The following is a 25,315-nucleotide window of genomic DNA, read 5'->3' as shown; positions in this document are numbered from 1 at the left end:
GGCGCATGCCTGTGGTCCCAGCTACATGGGAGGGCAAGGCGGGAGGATCACCTGAGCCCAGGAGTTCCAGGCTGCAGTGAGCCACGTTCACACCACTGCATTCCAGCCTGGGCAACAGAGCAAGACCCAGTCAAAAGAAAGAAAGAAAGAAAGGAAGAGAGAAAGGGAGGGAGGGAAGAAGGGAGGGAGGGACGGAGGGACGGACGGAGGGAAGGAGAGACAGAGGGAGGGAGGCCTGACTTGTATATTTATGTGCACGAAATCCGTTCTAGGCCTCTGAATATGGCACCTGGCCCACTCTTTCTTGAGAACAGTTTGCCAGTGAGCAATGTGCCTCATGTCCTTTGTGAAACTGGCAGAGCATAAATTATTAATTTAAAATATACAAACTAAGATCAAGATAAGATGTGCTTTAATGAATGGGTAAACTCAAATGGCTTATTAACACCTTCATTTCCTCATGCTGCTTCTGAAATGGGCATTTCTCAACTTACATTTTAAGGTAGGAGCTGATCTGAGATGCAAGTTAATTATACAGTTTGTCGAAGCCAAAGAGTTGGGTTTGGGAGATTTTCTGACCTGAAAATGTTCAGTGGCGGTGCCCATGTAATCTTGGGCCTACTCTGACAGACAGTTCAGAGCCTTAACATTCAGTGTTGGTCCTTTGGATATATTGAACATAAGCTACAGTTTACGGGTACGAGAGGACATTATTGACTGAGACTTCAATAGTTCCAAAGGGGGAAAAAAAGAGAAAGATGGCTTTTTTAAAGCTACTGTCTTCAGCTCAGGAAAAAACATGTGATCAGCCGACTGTAAATGCACAGCTTGAGAAATTTAGCAGTTCCCAAAATAGGTTCAAGTTTCTTTGTGAGCATGTAGGCCTACTTGCAGGTAACATTGACTTTGTTAACAACGTTTGTTAACAATAACATTGTAGGCAGTTAATGTCTCAAAGCTCTTATAGATACAAAAGAAAATAAACTTACAACTTCCAGAAAGCATCTTCTCATCGATGAGTCTAAATAATGCTCATCTATTGGAGAAGCAACTTGTTAATAGTGACTTTTTGTCACTTTTGTAGGGTGAGGAGAGGGACACGGGAGATGAAGCTCTTACTTTATTTGGGAAGTGAGATGTCTCAAGTTCTTTATTCTAAAAAAGGTAAACATCAGTTGCCTCTGAGGTAGTAATAGAAGAAGGTCTGTTTTACTTTGGAGGAACATTAACCTTAGAGTAAAACAAACAAAAACATAGTTCAAAGCCCAGGCTGTCTGAGCCCATCTCGTCATTTGTAAAATGAGGATAATAATACCTGCCTTACTTATCTCATGGTGTTTCTGTTGAGGATTAAATGATAAAGCACTTTGGAAATTATGTAAAATATCTGTATTTTAAGCAGGTATGATTTCCCGAAATCTTTGAGTTTTTCCTCTGATTCCATGATTATGACATCACTTAAATATGCCACCCCTCTGCTATCCTAATACCCCAAATCTCAGTGAAACACTGGAAAAGTCCAAAACCAATAGAGATTTCTAAAGCAGATCCCCTTATTATGCCCCTCAATTAGTGATCATTGTTAATGGGTCTGCTCAGAGCATCATTGCCAAGTGCTTTGATAAGCTGAAGAAATCTGTTGATAATTTCTTGAGGCATGGTATTTCAGTGTGTGGAATACTTGGGTACTAGTTCTTGGGAGTTTTTTAAAGTAAAATACTTATATTTGTGTTGACTTTGCAACAGCAGGTACAGCAAATTTCACATGGTACCTTGCTACAGAAATTAATTAGTACCACTCATGGTTTAAATTATGTAGAATGATAGTATGCTCATATTCTTCTTGGCTGTCTTAAAAATGAATAGAAACAAAAAGGTAAACAAAGCTCATATTTACCTCTCCTTGGAAAAAGGTTGAGTGATTGTCATGTAGCTTCTCATTTATCAAGTATGTGTTATGATTTTGTTAAAGGATAAATTGAAAGGATTCTTAAAGCAACAAAGGTTTGGTCCTGCATTGATGCATATTAAGTAAAGTAGAGCTCCTCAGTTGGCATTCCCAGGCTGGGTGACACACAGGTGCCTCTTTCTGATACTCTCCTTCCCAGCTCCTGTGCCATCCCCTCCCCTCTCCCCTTCCCTCTCCTCTCTCCCCTTCTTCTCCTGTAATACTTCTGCTACTGGCTCTGTTCTACCCAGAGACTGAAGGAAGTGAGTGGTGATCTAATTGAGACTGAATAAGTCCGAACATTTATATTCCTTCCCCTTCACTCCATCCAAAGTCCAATCCTGAGGAAGACATGGAGGTTATGATTAAACTTGCCCAACACTCAAACTTTACTGACTGCTTATTCTTATGTTAATCACTTGGCCTTTGCTAGATTAATGACTGAGTGACCAGAAGTCTCAATGATCCCATAAATCGTATGATTTTAAACTATTTTTGTAGCTTTTGCTAGTTGTAATAAAAATTTTCACGTGATTTTTTTCCAAATAGAGAGGTCTAATAAAGCTAATGTGCTTGACCAGGTTTTGGAGAGTTTACATACTAATTTCTTAACCCCTTTCTAATATGGTTAGTATAGCTCTGTGTTTTCATCAGAGAGAAGCAGACTGTGAATTCCTCACCTTGGGGCTTCCATTCTCCCTCCAGGTGGCTTCACCTTTCAGGTGAACAACCTGACCTCTCTGGCTCCTAAATCCCACCCTTACAAGCCGCAGGAGCCGGTGCATGGGGGCATAGTTTCTTACGTTTACCTTTTTCAAACCTTTCCCTCCTCACCAGCTTTTTTTTAAGACTTTATTTTCTTAGAGCAGTTTTAGAGCAAATTTGCTGTACCTACTGTGGCAAAGTCAATACAAATATAAATATTTACTTAAAACCCAAGAACCGGTACCCAAAAGCAAAATTATCTAAAGCAAAATTGAGAGGAAAGTACAGAGATTTCCCACATACCCCTTGTCCCTATCCCCACACGCGCATAGCCTCTCCCATGATCAATATCCCCCACCAGCGTGGTACATTTGTTACAACTAATAAACCTACACTGAAGTAGGGGTTTGGACAAATGTATAATGACATTGTAGTATCATACAGAGGAGTTTCACTGCCCTAAATACCCTATGTGCCATCTTTTCATCCTTCCCTCCTCACTAGCCTTTGGCAACCACTGATCTTTTTATTGTCCTCATAATTTCGCCTGTTCCAAAATGTCATATGCTTGGACTCATATAGTATAGCCTTTTCAGATTGGCTTCTTTTACTTAGTAATGTGCATTTAAGTTTCCTCCATGTATCTTCATGGCTTGATAGATCATTTCTTTTCAACACTGACTCGTATTCCATTGTCTGAGTGTACCACAGGTTATTTATCCCCTCACCTACTGAAGGACCTCTTGGTTCCTTTCAAGTTTTGGCAATGATAAATAAAAATGTAAATAGCTGTATAATTTTTATATGGACATAAGTTTTCAGTTTATTTTGTTAAATAACAAGGAGCTTGTTTGCTGGATCATATGGCAAGAGTAGGTTTAGTTTTGTAAGACACTTGCAAACTGCTTTCCAAATTGGCCATTTTGCATTCCCACCAGCAATGAATGAGAGTTCCTGTTGCTCCACATCCTCGCCAGTATTTGGTGTTGTCAGTGTTCTGAATTTTTGCCATTCTAATAGGAATGCATTGATATCTCATTGTTGTTTTAATTTGCCTTTCCCTGATGACATATGATGTGACATATGATGACATCTTTTCATATGCTTATTTGCCCTCTGTTTATCTTCTTTGGTGAAATGCCTGCTGTTTCCATCTTTTGTCCATTTTTTAATTGAGTTGTTTATTTTCTTATTGTTGGGTTTTCAGAATTCTTTCTGTATTTTGGATAACTCTTTCATCAGACATGTCTTTTGCAAACATTTTCACCAAGTCTATGGCTTACCTTTTCATTCTCTTGATCCCTCCAGCTTTTTATTTAGAAAATTTTCAGTCCTATAGAAAAAAATACAAAAATAGTAAAATAAGCACTCACACATTATTCATATACATCCACCAGTTGTTAATATTTTGCCACATTTGCTTTATCTCTCTCATGAGCTCCATCTGTTGATTTTACTGAACCATTAGAAGTGATAAATGGCATGTCACATCATCCCAAAAAACACCAATATGCATCTCCTAAGCATGACTTCTTACTGCCTAATCATGACACATCATTATTAAACTAAAAATAATAACTCAGTAATATCCAACAACATACTGCATTTTTAAAGTTCTCCAGTAGTTCCCAGAATCAAATCAAGCAAGGCTCACCCATCGTCTACAGTCTCACAATCTAGGACAGTTCCCCTGCCTTTTTTTGGCATTGACCGATTCATATTGAACCAATTTTATGTCATTGGTTGATTCCTAATGAACCATTTCCTTGTCTACAAGCTCTTGGCTTGCCCTCTTACAGTGATGAGTTGGAGTCTCTCCATGACAGCACCAGACTGGAAATTCTTAACATGCTTTCCAGGCTCATTAACATTGAGATAGTCAAAATCTACACGATGTCCTCAATAATTTTGGGAACAGGCCATGAAAGAAAATGTTGTGAAAAATGTGTTTATGGTTAATGATTCAACACAGTTAACAGAGGTGAGTTGGCTTTCTGCCCTGCCCTCATGGCAACATGCGGCTTCCGAGTTCAGCACTGTCCTCTGCTGTTAGGGCCTGGGAATTCTGAATGAGATTCAGTCCTTGGAGTTGAAAAGGTAATTTACCTGATGCTTGGTGGTGTGAATGTTTGTGACAGTTTTTGTGCTAATACATTTTGAAGGACATGTTCTCTCAAAATAGCCCCTTCCACTTTCTGAATGCACACTCCAGTTTTCTTTTTAACTTCAGTGAGTGGTAGTCTATTTGACCTGATGTGCAGATCTTCTGGCACATACGTTTCTGCTGTCTCTTGGCATAACAAATTGGCAGTCTATCCCTATGTTATGTACACTGTTTATATTGAAAATTTGTCTTTAATTGGTCTGATACTACATCATCTGCTAGGGCCAGTAGTTTGTCATCAGCCAATTTGTACACCTGAGGCCCTCAAACAAACATGTGCTTACAATGTTTCTGGCACTATTTTTAAAGCTTGTAAGAATTAAATGAGATAGCACAACAACCCCATGAGGGTAAGTACCGTTAATCCCATAATATGGATGAGGAAACTGATTCATTTAGAGGGATTAAGCAATTTGCCCAATACCACATGGCTAGTAAGTGACAGAGCTGGGTTTTAGCTCTGACACTTTGATTCTGGAACCTGCACATTTCATCATTATGTCAGATGCCCTGAAGAGGATACTGTATATCATCTCATCTCACATGCTGTGTTCAGGCAGGTGACGTGCTGCTCAATGCTGGTTTTGATGTCTTTACTAAACTACTGATCTATTTTTGAGATTTAAATCTCAAAACAGTGATACTAGTGAGAAGTAGTCCACCTTTGTTAATCCACCAAATGTTCCGGTTAGGGAACCTAATTTTGGTAACTTCAAGGCCTCTCCTGCTATTGGGAGCTAAGCATCCTTCACTGTGGACTCTCACTTGCTTCACTTTAGAATGAGAGCTTTTTAGGGTAAAACTCAGGAAGTAGGATGACTGAAAGAAAAGCCTTTCTTCTCCACAGTAGCTTATGGGGAAACTAGTAAATTAATTGCCATTATTCCTTGCCACTAAAGGATGAGATCTTATGGTAGCAATAAATAGACAATAGGGCTGTGCAGACCTCCAACAAACTGTCTTTTCTGGGGTCAAAAGGGGTCTTAATTAACCTCTTCTTAAATTACAGCTCTGTGACACCTGCAGGCACTCATAACAAATAAGAACACCAGGCCAGGCACAGTGGCTCATGCCCGTAATCCTAACATCTTGGGAGGCTGAGGTGGGTGGGATTGCTTGAGCTCAGGATTTCAAGACCAGCCTAGACAGCATGGCAAAACCCCATCTCTACAAAAAAAAAAAAATACACAAATTAGCTAGGCGTAGTGGTCCATGCTTGTAGTCCCAGATACTCAGGAGGCTGAGGTGGCTGACTTGAGCCCTGGGAGGTCAAGGCTATAGTGAGCCATGATTGCATCACTGCATTCCTGCCTGGCTGACGGAGTGAGACCAATAGGGCAGCAAGAAACAAAACCTCAACACTGAACCGGAATGTCCATGACATACTGTAAAAAGAGAAACCTCAAATGGACAATAACTGTATAGTGCTAGTTGTAATGATTGTGCCTTTTTTTTTTTTGAAACGGAGTCTCGCCCTGTCACCCAGACTGGAGTGCAATGGCACAATCTCCACTCACTGCAACCTCTGCCTCCCGGGTTCAAGCGATTCTCCTGCCCAAGCCTCCTGAGTAGCTGGGATTACAGGCACACACCACCACGCCCGGCTAATTTTTTGTACCTTTAGTAGAGACGAGGTTTCCCCATATTGGCCAGGCTGCTCTGGAACTCCTGACCTTGTGATCTGCCCATCTTGGCCAAGAAATCTCTTTAAGTATTCATTTGTACTTTAAGATAATGCTCGATCTCGCTCTTAGTACAGCTGAATTGTCCTTCAAAAAGATGATCTGATTATGTTTGACCTCTTCCTCAAGGGACCAAAAAGGGAAGTTCTCAGCTTTTTATAGTATGAGGTCCCTAGAGGTTTTCACTTTGGGGATTTAAAAACAAGTTTCCTGTAGCTATATGGAGGAAAAAAAAAAAACAAAAAACCTAAAGGGGAACATGGAAGAATTATAATGATTGGGGCATGATAATTATGTCCAGTTTTTAAAACTCCATTCTTAAAAATGTCTTATAATTTATAGGTTAAAAATTTAAATGTTTAGAGGAAGCAGGACAGGTTTATGAGTCTCTGACCTGGGAATGGAGTGGGAGGAATAGAGAAGGTGGGGTTGCAAGAGGAGAAAGGCAGAGGAATTTCCTACCGTCTTCCTGTTTTTTGTTGATGGTTAGTGATTAATGAGACAAGCTGTTCTGTTTCTCTGGGAGTCTTGACTGTCTTGAAGAAAAAAAAGAAAATTTGTTGCAACCCAATGCAGCTTCAGATTTTTCCTCTATTTTTTTTTCAATTAAAAAAGTAACTGTCCCTAATTTAGGAACTGAAATTCCCAAACCTCCCCATTCACCTGATCAGGAAGAAATGAAATGGAACCTAACATCTACATTTCTTGGGTATAATATCAAAACTTTAATACTATGGGGATGAACATGTAAGCAAATGCAACTCTATCTCCCCATAATGTTGGAAGAATCTAACTTGAAACCAGACATTTGGTTTGGATCTTGGCACTTTCTTGCATGGAAATATTCCAAGAAGGTCCATTGACTCTTGATTTGATCTAGAAAATTGGGTTCTTTCCAGAGCCCACCCAAGATGGCACCTCATAGACTAGCCATGGACTTTTCCATCAATACTGGAAAACAGTTTCATCTAATCCCTGGACCAGAGGTGACTCGGACTCCAAGTGAGCTTCCTCAGGTTGGTTTGTTTGTTAATTTATCCAATCATCCATTCACTCAGCAAACATTTATCAATCATTTGCTATGTATATGCCAGACACTACACTAGATTTTGCAAGCACAGAGATAAAAAATCCCTTGCTTGCAGGAAAACCTTTGGTTTCAATAAATGATAGGAGAGGGGTTGCAGGGGTACTATCTATGAAAGTTCAAAGGAAGCATCTAACTTAGGGTGGTAGGGGATGGGGCTGAGCAGAAGGATCAGGAAGGTGTTGGATGGCAGGAGGCTTTTAGCTGAGCCTTGAAAAGGCAAGGGGAGGTTAGCCGCTTTGATGGGGTGGGCTAAGGACTATCCAGGCAGAAGAAAGAGCAGGTATTAAAGGTGTCAAGGCAGGGAGTTACCTCCTTTGGGAACTACACATAAAGAAGAATGGCTAGGGCCTGGTGTATGGGATTGGGGTGGGAAACCCAAGGCAGGAAGAAGACAGATCCCAAGAGGTCTGGTGTGCATGCTGAGGGGATCAGGTGCCATCTCAATGCCATGGGGAGTCACTGAAGGAAAAGCAGTTAGAGCCATGGGATCCAGTTCACATTTGATCAATCACCCAAACAAAGGAAAGTTTACTCAACAACATGTTTTCATTTGGACTTCATTTTGTCAAAGCATGAAAGTGATGTCAGAAATACAAATGAGTGTATTCATGGCACACCACCACACCCAGCTAATTTTTGTACTTTTTGCAGAGAACTCCTGACCTCAAATGATCCACCTGCCTCGGCCTCCCGAAGTGCTGGGATTACAGGCGTGAGCCACTGTGTCTGGCCTAAAACACATTTTCTAAGATTTCTTTACTTCTGGGCCACCTCCACAAAATTTTATGGTTCTGGGAACCCCTATCTGAAAAAGCACAGGTATCAGCAGTAAGTATAATGAACACTCACTAGAGGGAAAGTCATTTTGGTTTGGGTTGGTTATGGAAGCAATGTCATATGAAAAGGGCTGGACTGTACTGCAGAAATAGAAGACCCACAAATTGCTATAGCTTATAACAGAAAAATAAAGATTTAGATGTCACTCATATGTCCGTTATTGAACAGTTGTGACTCTGCTCCCTGTCACCTTCCCTCCAGGACCGAAGCTGACAGAGCACCCTCTATCCAATCATTGCCTGTCTTATGTCAGAGGGAAAGGAGATGGCAAATCATGCATCAGCCCTTAAAGCTCTGCCCAGAAGTGGTACATATCATTTCTGCCCACATTTCACTGGCCAGAGCAGGTCACATGATATGCCTGAGTTCATCAGGGCACCAGATGTTGGGCAACCAATAATACAACCCACCACCGAGGTCTTTACTAAGAAGATGACCTGGGCCTTAGGGAATGGCCATGATTTACCTGGTAGACACAGCAGGGGAGCAAAAGGAAAATATGACAATATTTTTATGAAATCAAGACTTGGCCACGTGAAACATTTTTTTTTTTTTTTGAGACTTAGTCTCGCTCTGTCACCCAGGCTGGAGTGCAGCGGTGCGATCTCGGCTTACTGCAACCTCCACTTCCCAGGTTCAAGTGATTCTCATGCCTCAGCCTCCCAAGTAGCTGGGATTACACGCACCACCATGCCCAGCTAATTTTTGTATTTTTAGTGGTGACAGTTTCACCGTGTTAGCCAGGCTGGTCTCAAACTCCTGACCACAAGTGATCTGCCCTCCTCAGTCTTCCAAAGTGCTGGGATTACAGGCATGAGCCACCACACCTAGCCGTGACACCCTTAGAAAACTAACTTCAAGGCAGAATGCTTCGCAGTGACAAATCTTAGGATGCCACTTTATAGAAATATTCTGAAGAGAGAAAAACCCAGGTGAGTCAGAGCAGCCTGGGGAAACTTCTTAGAACCAGGATTCTGTGGAATTCAGAGGATTTTAAAAGGCAGAAAATCCAATGAAGCCATTTTAAGCTAAAACAATGTAAATAAGGTGGGGCTGTGCCTAGGGTACTAGGGTGCAGAAAGGAACCCGCCTCCTGTGGGCGCATTTGTGTTAGCAGGTAGTGGGAAATTCAGGTGGAGGGCAGGTGATGGAGGACCCTGAACACCCAGGGGAAGAATCTGGATGTTATGTGCCAATATTTATCAAGAAAAAGCAGTCCTGGAGATACACCAATAATTTTTGAAATGTTACAGTAGATACTAATTGAAACCTACTGTGCGCCAGGCACTGTTAGGTTAGCAGTGAACAAAACCAGCAACCTAAACAAAATGGTGAACACACCAGGCAGTGCTCTTGTGGGTTACATTTTGGTGAGACAGATAGTATATAGATAAACAAATATACAATCTCAAAGAGTGAAAAAGTTGTGAAGAAAGATGACACAGGATTAGAGAGTGACTAGGGTGTATATGGTGGCAGTGGTGGTGGTGGTGCAGCCAAGGGGTGGGGTGGAGGACAAGACAGCTGTGAAGACTGGTGAGCATGAGGTAGTCCCTGGTAACAACCAGCGCTCCACACCCTACCCTCAGAGTGCCATTGCAGGGTTAGCATACTCCACTGAGTAAAGCTTCCTTGTCCAGGCAATCAGTTAGAAGAGCCAGGAATGCTGGGCCCAAAGAGGTTGGCCAGAGAGAAAAGTGCAGGGGACATGGTTCCCAGATCCACGCAGAACCCCTGGGGACCACTGAGTCCCACAACCTCAACAAGGCCCAGGGTTATACTAACACAGCAGGTGGCCTCATTTGAGACCCCACACCAGAATCTGTGCAACGGGAAATTCCAGTGCGGCAGAAGTTGGAGTCAAATGCCTGCCTATTTCTCGTTCCGTTTTGGGAAGCCTAAACAGGGAAGCCTCCTGTGTTCCTCTCATTCCCATATTAAACTGAACTGCAGAACTCATGGCTCTAAGTAGATTTTAGAATTGACCTAGGCAGAATAGCCCAGCCCCTTCTTTACTTCAGAGCAGAATAGAGCACTTGCTCTTATCACAGCAGCACAAGACCCCCTGGGACACCTGACTCCCTGAGACCCTTCCTTGACAGGTTCCCCTGTCCATAAACAAAGTCAGGAATTCCCAGCCCACTACACAGAATATGACAGTTAAGCTTCATTGGGATCCTGTGGCTGACCTGGGGCAGGCTAGAGGGCATCACATCTGTACAGGCTCTCAGCTTTGCGAGTTCAGAAACAGACTGGGTGTTCATGTGGACTGGCCCAAACCTGAAACTCTACAGAAATCGCAGTGCATGCCAGGTGGTTTGCCATGAAAAAAGGTGTGTGTCCCAGAGACAGGGTGTGTATGGTACAAATGGATTTTGTCCATGTCTTTCCTTCCCTTGCCAGTCCAGCCACCCTACTGTCTTTTTTTTTTTTTTCCGTCAGTTTTTTTTTTTTAATTTAAGTTCTGGGATACGTGTGCAGAACATGCAGGTTCGTTACATAGGTATACATGTGCCATGGTGGTTTACTGAACCTTATCAACCTGTCATCTGGGTTTTAAGCCCTGCATGCATTAGGTATTTGTCCTAATGCTCTCCCTCCCCTTGCCCCCAACCCTCCAACAGGCCCAGGTGTGTGATGTTCCCCTCCCTGTGTCCATGTGTTCTCATTGTTGAACTCCCAGTTATGAGTGAGAACATGCCTACCCTACTTTCTTTTCAGTTTGTTTTTTTGTTTGTTTTGAGACGAGTTTTGCTTTTGTTGCCCAGGCTGAAGTGCAATGGTGCAACCTCCGCCTCCTGGGTTCAAGGGATTCTCCAGCCTCAGCCTCCCGAGTAGCTGGGATTACAGGCATGTACCACCACGCCCAGCTAATTTTGTATTTTTAGTAGAGACAGGGTTTCGCGATGTTAGGCAGGCTGGTCTCAAACTCCCAACCTCAGGTGATCTGCCTGCCTTGGCCTCCCAAAGTGCTGGGATTACAGGTGTGAGCCACCACGCCCGGCCTACCTACCCTACTTTCTTAGCCTATTTGCTGACTAGCATTCAAACTGAGTGCAGGGAGAACACCTAGCAGCCTGATCCCAGAAGTGCAGCTACTCCACATTCCACAGCTCTGGGGCAAAGTGACTAAGGCTCACCTGTAGTCCTTAAATGGAGAGCAATTTGGGATGTACCAGCTAATCAAATAAAACCAAGGCGGCAAACAATAGCCATCACTTCTCAAACCATCCTCATTGTGCCCCTCGACTCCCTCCTTCCATTTCCAGTTCTCCCCAGAGGGGAGACAGACAATAACCTCAACAACAGAAGCCAGTACACAGCAAGCTTGCTTCACATGTTCACGTTTCTTTTGTTTTTCTTTGATGTTTTTTCTTTGATGTTTTCCATTTTCCATCTCTGAGGTGATTAGCAGTACAGCATAGTGGTTAAGAACAGAGCAGGGACTCCACGGATAGACTACCCAGTCTTGTCCTTTGTTACAGTGGTTCTTAAGCTTTCAGGTGACTGGGAATCACCTGGAGAGTTTATTAAAACATAGATTTCCAGCCGCGTGAAGTGGCTCACGCCTGTAATCCCAGCACTTTGGGAGGCCAAGGTGGGCAGATCACTTGAGGTCAGGAGTTCGAGACCAGCCTGGCCAACATGGCTAAACCCCATCTCTACTAAAAATACAAACATGAGTTGGCCATGGTGGCGCACATCTGTAGTCCCAGCTACTCTGGAGACTGAGGCATGAGAGTCGTTTGAACCCAGGAAGTGGAGGCTGCAGTGAGCCGCGATTACTCTAATGCACTCCAGCCTGGGGGACAAAACAACAAAGCGAGACTCTGCCTCAAAAAAAACAACCAAAAAAACAAAACAACACAGATTACTGCTCCCCAACCCCAGAGTTTCTCATTCAGCACATCCAGGATGGAACACAAGGATGTGCAGTTCTAACCAGTTCCCAGGTGATACTGATACTCTTGGAACCATGACCACACTTTGAGAACCTCTGCCTTATGAAGTTCCCAAAGACTGTTGACTTGTGTGTGAAAGGATAACCCTATACCTACCATTTGTGGCTATTAGGGTTAAATGAGTGAATATACATAAAATGCTTTGAGCTGTGAATAATAAAATGCAAGCATAGCTAGTCTGGAAACTTCGCCCATGCCTTTTGTCTCTGTTTTGTTTGTTAACCTCCATTTGTTTTGTTTGTAATAAACCACTTAGCCAGGTACCTCTTCCTCTCCTTCAAATACAGAGGGCGTGTGAACTTTGGAGACTGAGTGTTTAAACTGACCTAAATAATATGTGATTTTCAACTCTTCTGTGGATTCACTCATTATTTAATGTGGGCTTTGCGTGCCATATGTGATAAACTTCTTGTGTGTGGGGTATAGTGGGAATGTGCATACGTGAAATTGATGTCAGATCTTTGGATCGTTGTTAGGGAAGATAAAAGGAACTCACACTACAGTGCAGCCTTGCCAATAGGGCTGTTATTCCCACTTACGTGGAAGAAACTGAAACTCAGTTCATTGAGGAAACTCTCTCAAGCTTGGACTTAGGTCAGAGGTGACTTGTAAGGATACACACAGAGAAACATCCAAGCCTGGGAAACCAGCTGATCTATTACTCTGTGTACCAGAACTTTATGTATCAGACCAAACACACAACAAGCCTCACGAAAAACTGGAATGTGCTTCACATCACTGCAGGTTTGTCCCAATGACTGGGCCACTCAAGGTCTCTGCTTCTCCCTAGGCATGTCCCATTGAGACTCTCCACATAGAGATAGTCTGATGGAGTTGTGACATTAACACCCAGTGTGGAATGTCCCGGTGGGGTGGCCTCGGATTCAGTTGTCTTGTTCTGTAATCAGTCATAGCCAGGAAGAAAGCCCAGTCTTGCTCCAGGAGCAAACCGTAGCAACATGCTGCTGAAAGAACTGCCTGGGGACTTTTTCCTCAGAGTGGGGTTGGCTTTGGCCTGTCTAGTACTTTCAGGGACATTGAGGCAGCCTTAGATCCTCAGAAGAGCACAGATTTTTGGAATCAGACAGACTTGGATTTGAACCCTGTTTCTGCCACTTAAGTTTCCTCAACTATACATTGTGGCTATCACACACCTCACAGGTGTGAAGATCAAATAACATAAAGTGCTTAGCAGAGTGCCTGGCACACAGTATCTGCACTTAATGAATGATAGGGTTTGGTATTTTTTTTTTAATTAAAAAAACTGGAAAGATGGAAAGGTGAAAACAATTACTCAGCTTTATCATCCTATCATTTAGCCTCTTATCCCTGACAGTGTGCCATTTTCAATCCTGTAGGGGTGCATTCATTATTATTAATTTTTTAAGAGACAGGTCTTGCTGTGTCCCAGGCTGGAGTGCAGTGGCATAATCATAATTCACTGTAACCTCAAACTCCTGGGATCAAGGGATCCTTGCACCTCAGTCTCCTGAGCGTAAGGTTCTTGTATTGGTTGGAACCCTGAGAGCACGCCAACAGACAACACGAGGCGGTGTGGAGCAACATGCTGTTTTAATGAGCACCTGGGTGCAGGCAGGCTGAAGCCTAAAATGGCATCAGCCCCAAGTGAGGACAGGGCAGAGGTTTTATAGTCTCTTGTAAACAGGAAGTGTCCTAGTGTGACGTAACTGCTATGTTGTACCCAGGTGGCCTGTTTCTCGATCAGGGGTACATGTCTTCGTCCAGGGTAGGTGTCTTCCTGCCGGCTCTCTTCCTGCTTCTGCTATCTTGCTGACACACGCTGCTGACACAAGTGGACTTGCGCCTTGGGACTGGGCCTGAGAAGGGAGGAGTTATTCATCTCCTTAAGCTTTCAGGCCCCGGGGAGAATCTTACACCGCGTAGCTAGGATTACAGACACATGCCACCACACCCAGCTAATTTTTAAAGTTTTTGTAGAGATGGCATCACACTGTGTTGCCCAAGCTGGTCTCAAACTCCCGGCCTCAAGTGATCCTCCCACCTCAGCCTCCCAAAGTGCTGGGATTACAGGCATGAGCCACCACACCTGGCCTCATCATTATTTAATTTAAGGCTTTATATGCTACGAAGCTATAGGTTTTTAATAGAAAGTCTGTTTTACATGGTTGTAATTATATAATTTTGCATTCTTTTTCCACACTATAAAATATTTTAATGTTATAAATTCTGTACGTAATTTTAGTGAACATGCTATAATTTACCTAAAATTCCTTATCATTGGACACCTAACAATAGAGAATTGATTGAATAAATGGTAGTGCATTCATATAATAAAATATTAATCAGCCATTTAAAAAGGTGGATTAGAAGTATACTTCTTAACATATAAACATGTTCACGATTATATATAAAATGAAATGAGTGTACCTAAATATCAACTACCTCTCAAGTCTGTCTGGACATTTTCCTGCCTCAGTCTCAGCAACTTTCAAACTTTAATGAGCCTCCCAATCACCAAAGGAACTTGTTAAATGCCAGTTTCACGCTTTACCCCAAGAGTTTGATTGAGACTGGGGCTCAGGAATTGGCACTTTTACAAGGATCCCAGGTGCCTCTGATGTGGGAAAGACACCTCACCTATTTCTGCCTGTTGAAGCTATACTTAATTTTCCAAGCTTCTCCTTCTACTTTCTCCTGAATTCCTGTAGTATTTTATAGCACTTGTCTGCTTTCTTGTCTTAGAGATCTCAGCGAACGCTTCTAAATTGTAAAACTTTTCCTGATCCTCCAAGCAAACCTAGTTGTGCACCCATGTCACAGCCCCAGAATTTGTGTTAAACCCTGTGTGAGTTGCTGAATATAGATACTGAAATCTCTGGAATCCAAACTTCATTTACTTTGTGGTGGAGAGAGAGTGGCTGAGTACTTCAGAACTCTTTAGAACACCTGTTATAGCAGGAACTTTTGGGAATAAAGGTGGTCTTTCTAACCTTGATTTAAAACAGAAACAAAAACAAAACCTTGTTTAGATTACTTTTACTTACCCTGACAGTCAGGTTGTGAAAAGTAAATAGTTTGTCCTTTGTGCATTTGCTCTGGTCTAGGCCAGAGATAGCCAGTAAGCTGGAGAGGGCAGTTAAAACCCTTCAAGAGGCCTGTCATTCCAAAGAATAGTTTTCTTCAGGTCTGTTGGTTGGTTTTCATTCTCAGACTGTGTCATTGAGGTTGTTCAAGGTAAGATTCTTATCTTGCAGTTCACTTAGGGGCCACTTATGCTAAAATTGAGATTGAGTTACTCATCAAAGTACTTCTTCACTTAGATTTTTATCAGTGTGATTTCCCTCCTTCTTTAAATAATATTGGATATCCATATCAAGTCAGGTTTATGTCATCTTACATTATCTTTTATGTAATAGGCCAGCTTGCAGATGCATAGTTATAAATAACTATTGATAAATATTATATTGAGATGATACTGAAATTTTTTCCTTGCTTGTAAGAGAACTAGATCATATTCTGTATAATTAGTTAACACAAAAGAATTCCTCAGAAACAAACTTCAAAAGCCAGGTATAACAGCTCACTCATGAAAAGTTCCTTGTTTCATATGAAAATGGTAACTTTGTAGAAGTAAAGCTCCAGACAACAAAGAATTGACAGGGTTGGGGAATGGAAGGCTAATGAAATTGGTTAATCAAATGCTTCTGATGGGGAATCACCACATGTAGTGTACTTGTCCACATGGCAAACTCGGAATCACTCTTCAGAACCTTGTGTAGAGGCATCATCTATAAAACCCTCCATCTGTAAGCCTTTTTCATCAGCCCCCTCCTTGGAAAAAATTTCTTTTTTTATTCTGTGCCCACAACAGTACACTACACACACATCTATGATATGTCACACTCTAGTATATGCTTGTGTGTTACTATTATCCAATAGATCAGAAATTCATTGGGCATAGAGCATGTGGCTTATTTGTGCAATCTGACCCAGGTTCAGTGCCTGGATATAGTAGTATTCATTAAATAGATGTATGAATAAGAATTCTGCACTGAACAGGGGACATAAATCATATAAACTGCATTTTGTGGGTGTTTTCTGAGAACTCCTGCAGTTAAATTTAAAGCATCACCTTATGACAAATTTCCATAAAATATTGTTATAATAAATTATGAATAAATGTTGAAAATAACAAGCCCAGTATCTGCTGTTCCCTGAGTCCCTGATGGCAACTGCATGCTCCCCAGTCTGTGGGACTCCTGATTTAAAGAGCTAGATCTGAAATTCTGCAGAAACCTGCTCAACATTTGCCCATTGGTTGCTGTGAAATTCCTCTCCTGGGCTCTTAAATTCCACAGAGGCTTAATTATTACAGATATTTAAACTTTGTACATACATGACGGATATCAAACATACCCACATCTCTAAGGTAAACTGTATTAAAAGTGCCAGACAATTTTAAAATTGAAAGGGACTTCATCATTTTTACTGGTTAGGAAACCAAGCCTCTTAAGAGACAAGCAGTTTTTGTTAGTGGGAGGAGCACTAGAATTGAAGTCAAATAGACCAGAGTTCAGTTCTTGGCTCGGGGGCTCAAATCACAGCCTCTGATTGGCAGTGTGATCATAAGCCCTTTACTTAATATTTTTGAAGATCAGTTTTTTCATTTGTAAAGTTTGGTTAATAATCCGTCTCAGTGGGTCATGACAAGGGATTACTTGAGATTACCTGAGCCAGAGCAGCACACATAATATCTGCACAAAGCAAATCCTCAGTGAGCTTTCGTCTCTGCCCTTTCTTGCCCAGATCACACAGAGCTAAGACTTAGACGCTTTCTTTGGGTTGTGGTTCCCAGTTCACCTGACAGGACTCACACATATCAAGGATGCTCCCAAGGGGCTGTGTCACATCAGCATTTAAATACAGAATTCAGGATCTCCTGCTTTAAAAACAATCTCCCTTCTGAGTTACTCTTTTTAAATTTTATTTATTTATTTATTTATTTTTGAGACGGAGTCTCGCTCTGTCGCCAGGGCTGGAATGCAGTGGCGCGATCTTGGCTCACTGCAAGCTCCGCCTCCGGGGTTCACACCATTCTCCTGCCTCAGCCTCCCGAGTAGCTGGGACTACAGGCGCCCGCCACCACGCCCGGCTAATTTTTTGTATATTTAGTAGAGACGGGATTTCACTGTGTTAGCCAGGATGGTCTCGATCTCCTGACCTCGTGATCTGCCCGCCTCGGCCTCCCAGAGTGCTGGGATTACAGGCGTGAGCCACCGTGCCTGGCCCTGAATTACTTTTATTGCTGTTGGTTTTTTTGCTTTCCTTGTACTGCGAGTTATGACACCCTCCCAGTCAACCATCAACTATAATTTAACTTTATATAATTGTGTGAATTAGCAAGATCCTAGGAGGCTCCAGGATCTCAAAGGCTCCAGGATCTCAGGGTAAAGTATATACACATTTTAGAAGAGTAAGATCTACATCGCCTAATAAGTCTTCAGCTTTTAAAAATCACATTCTAAAATAATAAGTGAAATATTTGTGCTGAATTGAAAGGGTTTCCGTAAATTCTGACAGTAAACGATGAGTGTTTTAAGCATGGAGATGTTAGTCATACAAACTTAAGTCACCGTGAAACAGGCGATCAAGTGGGGGAAGCAGCATCCTGTTTCCTAGTCTCACCAGAGTTCATTTGTCATTTTAAGAGACAACTTACTTTTCCATCTTTTCTTCTTTTCCTGTAAAGGTAGAAACCTGTGGGTTCTTGTTGTGGGGCGGTTTCCAAAGGAACACAGAATTGGGATTCCAGAGTTCAAATACGTGGCAAATATGCATGGAGATGAGGTACGTATGTGGCTTGAATTTCTGAAATGTCACCAGAGAAGCTTCCCCTAGGGTCTCTTGAGCTCTGTATAAATGCTACCGAGGAAGCTTGGAGAAGTCTCCAGCATGCATTGTACAAAGAAGCAAGGCCCAGAGAGGTCTTCTTGTGAGGCCTGTGGGAGGTTAAGGAATCAGGGTCCAACAACCACCACAGCTGTATGGTTGTGTACCCAGCACCCTGTCAGAGTAGCTGGAGCTTGTTTTGTGTTTGGGGCCGGAAGAACAACAGTTCCCCAGCCCTGAACTTCTGCCAGCCAATCCCTGCATCTCCTTTCTGGGTTGAGTTTTCCCACCTCCTGGTCAGCATGAAGGTGACCCAGCAAAGGAGCTGTATTGTATCCGAACCCACAACCATCAGGAACTCCCAAATAGCTACCCAAATTCCTGAGATCTGGCTTTTCAAATGCTTTTGTTACTCTCTCTTAAATCTAACACTCAGTGTCTTCAGTGCTCCAGTTTAGACAATCACACTAATGATTCTCTCCTACTCACCATTCAACAAACACTTGGCTGGGTGCAGTGGCTCACACCTATAATCCCAGCAATTTGGCAGGCCAAGGCAGGTAGATCACTTGAGGTCAGTAGTTCAAGACCAGCCTGGCCAACATGGTGAAACCTTGTCTCTACTAAAAATGCAAAAAATTAGCCAGGTGTGGTGGCGCATACCTGTAATCTCAGCTAGTCTGGAGGCTGAGGCAGGAGAATTGCCTGAACCCAGGAGGTGGAGGCTGCAGTGAGCCAAGATCGTGCCACTGCTCTCCAGCCTAGGCGACAGAGTGAGACTCCATCTAAAAAAAAACAAAACAAAACACAATTTTAAATTCCTTAATAATATCTTGCCTCTTTTCCAACTTAGCAGGGATCAACTCTCGTTTTATTTTTAGGTTCTACAAAATACCATTTACCACTGTTACCTACCCAGCCATTCTTGCCAGGCAGTTGAAGATGTTCACCCCTGTTTCTCACCTTGCTTCCTCAGAATATTTTGAGACCATGACAACTGAAATATTTTCTGTTTACCAGGACTCTATAAAACTGAGCAATCAAAGAGTCCCCAGCCATCCCAGTAAGGAAACTTTGCACAGGAATATGGGTATTACCCTGTAAAACACAACTTATAACTTTAGGGACTTTCTCATTTACATACATATTCCAATAAGTACTACCTGCTGACTTGTTAAAACACTTCTGGATTTGCAATAGTACGGGTGGCATGCTCTAATCAGTGCTGAGCTTCCTGTTCTGGCTTAAGCCCTCCCCAAACTCTATAGGAACTGGATCTACCCTTCATGGTACACTCCGCCTGCCCTTGCCAGGCATGCTGCCCAACCTGTCCTGCTGAGAGAGGATACTTCTTGCAGCTGCAGCTAAGATGCAAGCACCTGCCCCTAGCAAAGGAATAAGTTTTTGAACCCGATTTTGGGGTGGGTGCAAGTTTAGCCCATCTGTGACTTTTTGAGCATCACAGGCGGCTTCTTTAAAAAAGACTACGTTGCAAGGAGTCTGACCAAAGTTAGTTTTAATAAAACAACTGTTCGTTATAGACAGCAGTTCAGACTGCCTTTCCCTTTTGCTATCTTGTCTATTGATCAAGGTCCCTTGATCAAGGTCCCTCAGAATGCTTTTTTTTTTTTTTTCCTTGCGATGGAATTTCGCTCTTGTCTCCCAGTCTGGAGTGCAATGGCATGATCTCAGCTCACTGCAACCTCCGCCTACAAGGTTCAAGCAATTCTCCTGCCTCCGCCTCCTGAGTAGTTGGGACTACAGGCGTGCACCACTATGCCCAGCTAATTTTTTTTTGTATTTTTTTTTTCTTTTTTTTAGTAGGGATGGGGGTTTCACCATTTTGGCCAAGCTAGTCTCAAACGCCTGACCTCAGGTGATCCACCCGCCTCAGCCTCCCAAAGTGCTGGGATTACAGGTGTGAGCCACGGCGCCTGACTCGGAATGCATTTGTAACAAGAGACATATGGCATTCATTGTCTTTAGTAGTTTTTTTATTGCTGGTATTTCAGAGGTTCCAGCCATCTACTCAGAAATTAGTCCTCAGAACTGAAACTCCCAAAGATAAGCAAGAGTCCTTTCCGTCACCTACCCCCGAATTTGTTTATTGTTTCCATGCACTTTCCTAAATTTCTGGCATCTTGTTGTCTGGGTAGCTGGTGTATCGTTCAAATCAGGGCTCACTAGTGCGCTCTGATTCTTTGAGAAATGCTGAGGGCTGAGACTAGGCAGCGGGGAAAAGTCCCAGTGTATTTTGGGGTGGGAATCTGAAGCACTTTTACCCCCTTATGTGACCCAGCTCGTGGCAATGTCTGGGGGGCTCTATGGGGCTAGTAAGAAATTTATTATTCTGAATTTGAGACATTATCTATTCTGCCCTCCCCATGCCGCTAGGAGCTGAAGAAAGTGATGGCTTAACATTGGAGCAGAGAAGTCCTTCTGAATACAGGATCTAACAACCCCCTTTTTCCTCCCATAGATCTTTTGAAATTGAAAGCATTTTTAAGAAGCAACAGAGCTAACATTTTAGGGCAGTGATTCTTAACCTTTTTTGGTGTATTCCTTGCTATTCTGTTATAAATTTGACCTGACTTCAGGGTCTGTGGATTACCTAGGAGTTTATGGACCTTAGGTGGAGAATCCCAGCAGGGAACACATACACACTGAGTGGGAGGGTGGACAGAATTGGCCACACTATTTTTAAAATGGGACCCCACCCCCACCGTGCGTGCATGTGTGTGTGTGTTTGTGTGTTTCCACACCTAATACGATGGCTAGATGACAGGAAGCATCAGCTGCATCAGGGAGACTCAGCTCTGCTGATTACACCTGCCATTTTCCCCCATGTATTTTTATTTTACTTATTTATGCCTTGTTTTAGAATTGGGTCTTTTTTTAAATTAGAAATTGTCTGGTGGCCAAAAAGCATATGAAAAAGTGTCTAACAACACTAATCATCAGAGAAATGCAAATCAAAAACCACAATGAGATATCATCTCATACCAGTCAGAATGGCTATTAATAAAAAGTCAAAAAATAACAGATGCTGATGAGGCTGCAGAGAAAAGGGATCACTTACACACTGCTGGTGAGAATGTAAATTAGTTCATCCACTGTGGAAAGCAGTGTGGTGATTTCTCAAAGAACTTGAAACAGAACTACGATTCAACCCAGCAATCCCAATATATACCCAAAGGAATATAAATTGGTCTGCCATAAAGACACATTCACACATATGTTCATTGCAGCGCTATTCACAATAGCAAAGACATAGGGTTAGTCTAGATGCCCAGCAGTGGTAGACTGGATAAAGAAAACATGGTACATATACATCATGGAATACTATGCAGCCATGAAAAAAGAACAAGATCATGCACTTTTCACCTTATCCTAAGCAAACTAAACAGAAAATCAAAAACCGCATGTTCTCACTTATAAGTGGGAACTAGACATTGAATACACATGGGCACAAGGAAGGGAACAGTAGATACCAGCGTCTACTTGAGGATGGAGGGTGGGAGGATGGTGAGGATAAAAAACCTACCTGTTAGATACTATGCTTATTAACTGGGTGATGAAATAATCCATACACCAAATCCCCACAACACACAATTTACCTATAGAACCAATCTGCACTTGTACCCCTGAAACTAAAATAAATGTTAAAAAAAACCACACAAACAGCAGGCCGGGCATGGTGGCTCATGGCTGTAATCCCAGCATTTTGGGAGGCTGAGGTGGGTGGATCACCTGAGTTTAGGAGTTCAAGACCAGCCTGGCCAACATGGTGAAACCCCATCTCTACTAAAAATACAAAAAATTAGCTGGGTGCAGTGGTGGCCACCTGTAATCCCAGCTACTTGGGAGGCTAAGGCAGGAGAATCACTTGAATCCAGAAGGCAGAGGTTGCAGTGAGCCAAGATCATGCCACTGCACTCCAGCCTGGGCGACAGAGTGAGACTGTCTCAAAAAAAAGAAAAGAAAAAAAAATTATTACAAAATCAACATATGTTCATGTTAGAAAAATATAAACAAAACATTATATACTGACCTTCCCAAAATTAGTGCTCTTAATTTCTTATTTGTTTTTCCAGATATTTGTGTGTGCATATACTTTTACCAAAAGAGACTATGCTATTTGCAACACTTTTAAGTAAATACTAGCTACCTTTTTGTACCAATAAATCTTTATCCTATCTTTATCTTATCCCCCACTTTCTAGTTTCTCCAATTGTCCTCAAATGTCTCTAAAATTACTGAAATCAGGATCCAGTCCTGGCCCATGCATCACATTTAGTGGATATGTTGGATCTCTTGGATCTCATTTAATCCAGTATCTTTTTATTATGATACTAGGCTTGATAAAGAGCCCAATCAGTTGTCTGCCCTGTAGAATGCCACATATTCTGGATTTTTGGTTTGCTTCTTTATAGTATCACTGCAGTTGTACCTCTAGTCCCTGTCTTTACTTCAAACTGGAAATTAAATCTAAAGGTTTGTTGAATTTAATGTGGCTGATACACATCTTAGGAGTTGTGACGATAGGTTCATTTGATTGATGCTGAGGGTTCAGGCTAATTCACCTGGCTACACTCAGGAATGCCAAAAGCAAACTCTGGGTAGCAAAATCAACTTAAAATGGCCCATTTTCAGCCAAGTATTGTTACAAAATAAGTAAAGCTAAACTCACTCCTCATTTTGCATGAATTTCACGTATTCTCTTATTCTTGCAAAGGTCATTGTTCTACTAGGATCATGGCTCATACTGTAGGTATTTTTCTTGTCTTCAGTGACCTTCCATTGTCTCACATGCTTTCTATGGCACAGGCTCACTATGCCACATTAATCAGGCTGGCAAGTTGCCTCCTCAAACAGTGCTTTACAAGAAAATAATAACAATAGCTAACATTTATGGAGCACAGATGACAATAAGTGCTTTTTAGGCCTCGTTTCTTTGGATCACCTCTGCAGAAGGCATGTTTATTAGTCCCATGTACCATGAAGGGGGCCCAGGTTTGTGCTTGGTCACCAGCTGTGGGAACCCAGAGCCTGAACACCAAGCCTTGCCCAGCTGTGGATCCACTCCTTTACTCTCTCTTCTCTGTTTTTAAAATGTTCTGTTTTATGGTTTTCATTATTAAGTATAGATCTATGATCTATCTCAAATTAATTTCACTGGGATGGATACTAAGTTGTTCCAGCACTATTTGGTGAGAGGATTTGGGCTTGCTGTTATGTAAAAGAGTAGCAAGCTCTTAGAGGGCAACACTGGAATAAGTATCTTCCAGTCACCTACCTGTCCCTTTCTTTCCCCTACTCTTCACTTCTCTCTCTTTGACTGCTGGGGAGCTGACAGACATAGCACTCGTGGTGAGCCTTTGTCACCGATGTTTATTCATTTTTCGGAGCAGCATGGGAGAAGCATTTCTGGGGTTCTTTCTCATTTTAATAAGACTAGTAGGTGTTTTTCTGGTTCATCCAGGCACACACATTATTTGCACACATATTGGCATGTTGGATTGAAGCCTCAATTCTAGGTTTAATTTACGCAAGCTCCTAATTGGCATCACTTGGCATACCTACAGTTGAATCTTTTTTTTTTAATTGGAAGGGTTGATGCCAGTGCAGGCTGAATGGGGTTCTCTGCCATTCCTGCATGCTACAGATATTCAGATTGCCTGGGAACAGGATCCTTGTCTCCTCACCTTCCCCCATCACCTCATTCTGCTCCTGGCTTGGTGTGTAGTAAACTATAACCAATACTCTAAAATCAGAGCTATACTGAAAACTGGGACCATTTCCTGAAACCAGGAGCATCTAACATCCTCAGGCTAAATGTGGATGCAGAAGAGGAGCCTGGGAAAATCTTCCCCAGCCCTCCCTATTCTTTGTTTTGTGCTTATCTTCTATCCCATGTTTTTCAAATTTTGCAGAAAAAATACTTTTCTTGGGTAATCTCTAGGTTGGTAAGACATCTTTAATTCCTGCCTAATGGAAATATTGAAGCAAGGCATGGCTGTGTGCTTAAAGAATTGGGTGCCCAGGCCAGGCATGGTGGCTCATACTTATAATCCCATCACTTTGGGAGGTCAAGCTGGGGAGATTGCTTGAGGCCAGGAGTTCAAGACTAGCCTGGGAAACATAGTAAGACCTTGTCTCTAAGAAAAAATTTAAAAATTAGCCAGGTGGAGTGGTGCATACCTGTGGTCCCAGCTACTCAGGAGGCTGAGGTGGAAGGATTGCTTAAGCCTGGGAGGTCAAGGCTGCAGTGAGCCATGATCACACCACTGCGCTTCAGCCTGGGTGACAAAGCAAGACCCTGTCTTAAAAAAAGAATTGAATGCCTAGAGTTTTAAGCCAACCCTAGTAACATTAAGCAAAGTATCATAGGTCAGAGCCTAGGTTCAAACCCAGGTTTCCTTGACCTCAGGGCCAAGGGTCTTAAATACTGTACTGTAGGAGTAACTATTGAATATGCTTGTAAAATAATTTAACGAAATTGCAATTATTTTTTATTTTAGAGTTGGGATCTCGCTCTGTAACCCAGGCTAGAATGCATTGGTGTGATCATGGCTCACTGTAACCTCAAACACCTGGGTCCAAGCAATCCTCCTGCCTCAGCCTCCCACATAGCTAGGTCTAGAGGTGTGTGCCACCACACCAGGCTAAGTGTTTTATTTTTTGTAGAGATGGGGTCCCACAGTGTTGCCCAGGCTGTTCTGAAACTCCTGGCCTCAAGCGATCCTCTGGCCTTGGCCTTCCAAAGTGTTGGGATTACAGGCTTGAGCCATTGCGCCCAGCCTAAATTGCAATTCTGCTTTTTTGGGGAGGTGGGGGGTAGGAATTTTTTTAAGCTTTAATTTCTTAAAGAGCAATGAAGTATTTTTACTAAGATAGACTTAATATGGGCTTTGTAACTGCCCAACAGGTTCATTTTGCCTGTTGTCCAGATAGAGCAGATTTATCAAGACAGGGGAATTGCGATAGAGAAAGAGTTTAATTCATGCAAAGCCAACTGAACAGGAGACCGGAGTTTTACTATTACTCAAGTTAGTC

General features: G+C 42.4%; 1 protein-coding gene across 9 annotated transcripts in view; it reads left to right on the top strand.

The window, feature by feature from the left end:
- The window catches only part of CPM (carboxypeptidase M), an 82,431-nt gene that overhangs the window by 29,216 nt on the left and 27,900 nt on the right, over positions 1–25,315 (top strand). For 4 of the 9 annotated variants that reach the window (XM_003808720.6, XM_034936212.3, XM_034936211.4 and 1 more), the window contains exon 3: positions 18,120–18,217. The exons of 1 other annotated variant lie outside the window; for it this stretch is intronic. In XM_003808720.6, the coding sequence (XP_003808768.1) occupies positions 18,120–18,217 (98 nt within the window). Of the gene's footprint in view, positions 1–7,398; positions 7,516–8,240; positions 8,418–18,119; positions 18,218–25,315 lie in introns of all 9 variants that reach the window. 4 more of the 9 variants (XM_024931074.4, XM_063593543.1, XM_063593544.1 and 1 more) reach the window with 3 other exon arrangements.

Source organism: Pan paniscus, chromosome 10, assembly GCF_029289425.2.
Source record: "Pan paniscus chromosome 10, NHGRI_mPanPan1-v2.0_pri, whole genome shotgun sequence".
In the NCBI taxonomy this organism is placed as follows: domain Eukaryota; kingdom Metazoa; phylum Chordata; class Mammalia; order Primates; family Hominidae; genus Pan; species Pan paniscus.
The sequence above is the reverse complement of the archived record's forward strand: the minus strand, read 5'-3'. Positions and strand labels throughout refer to the sequence as shown.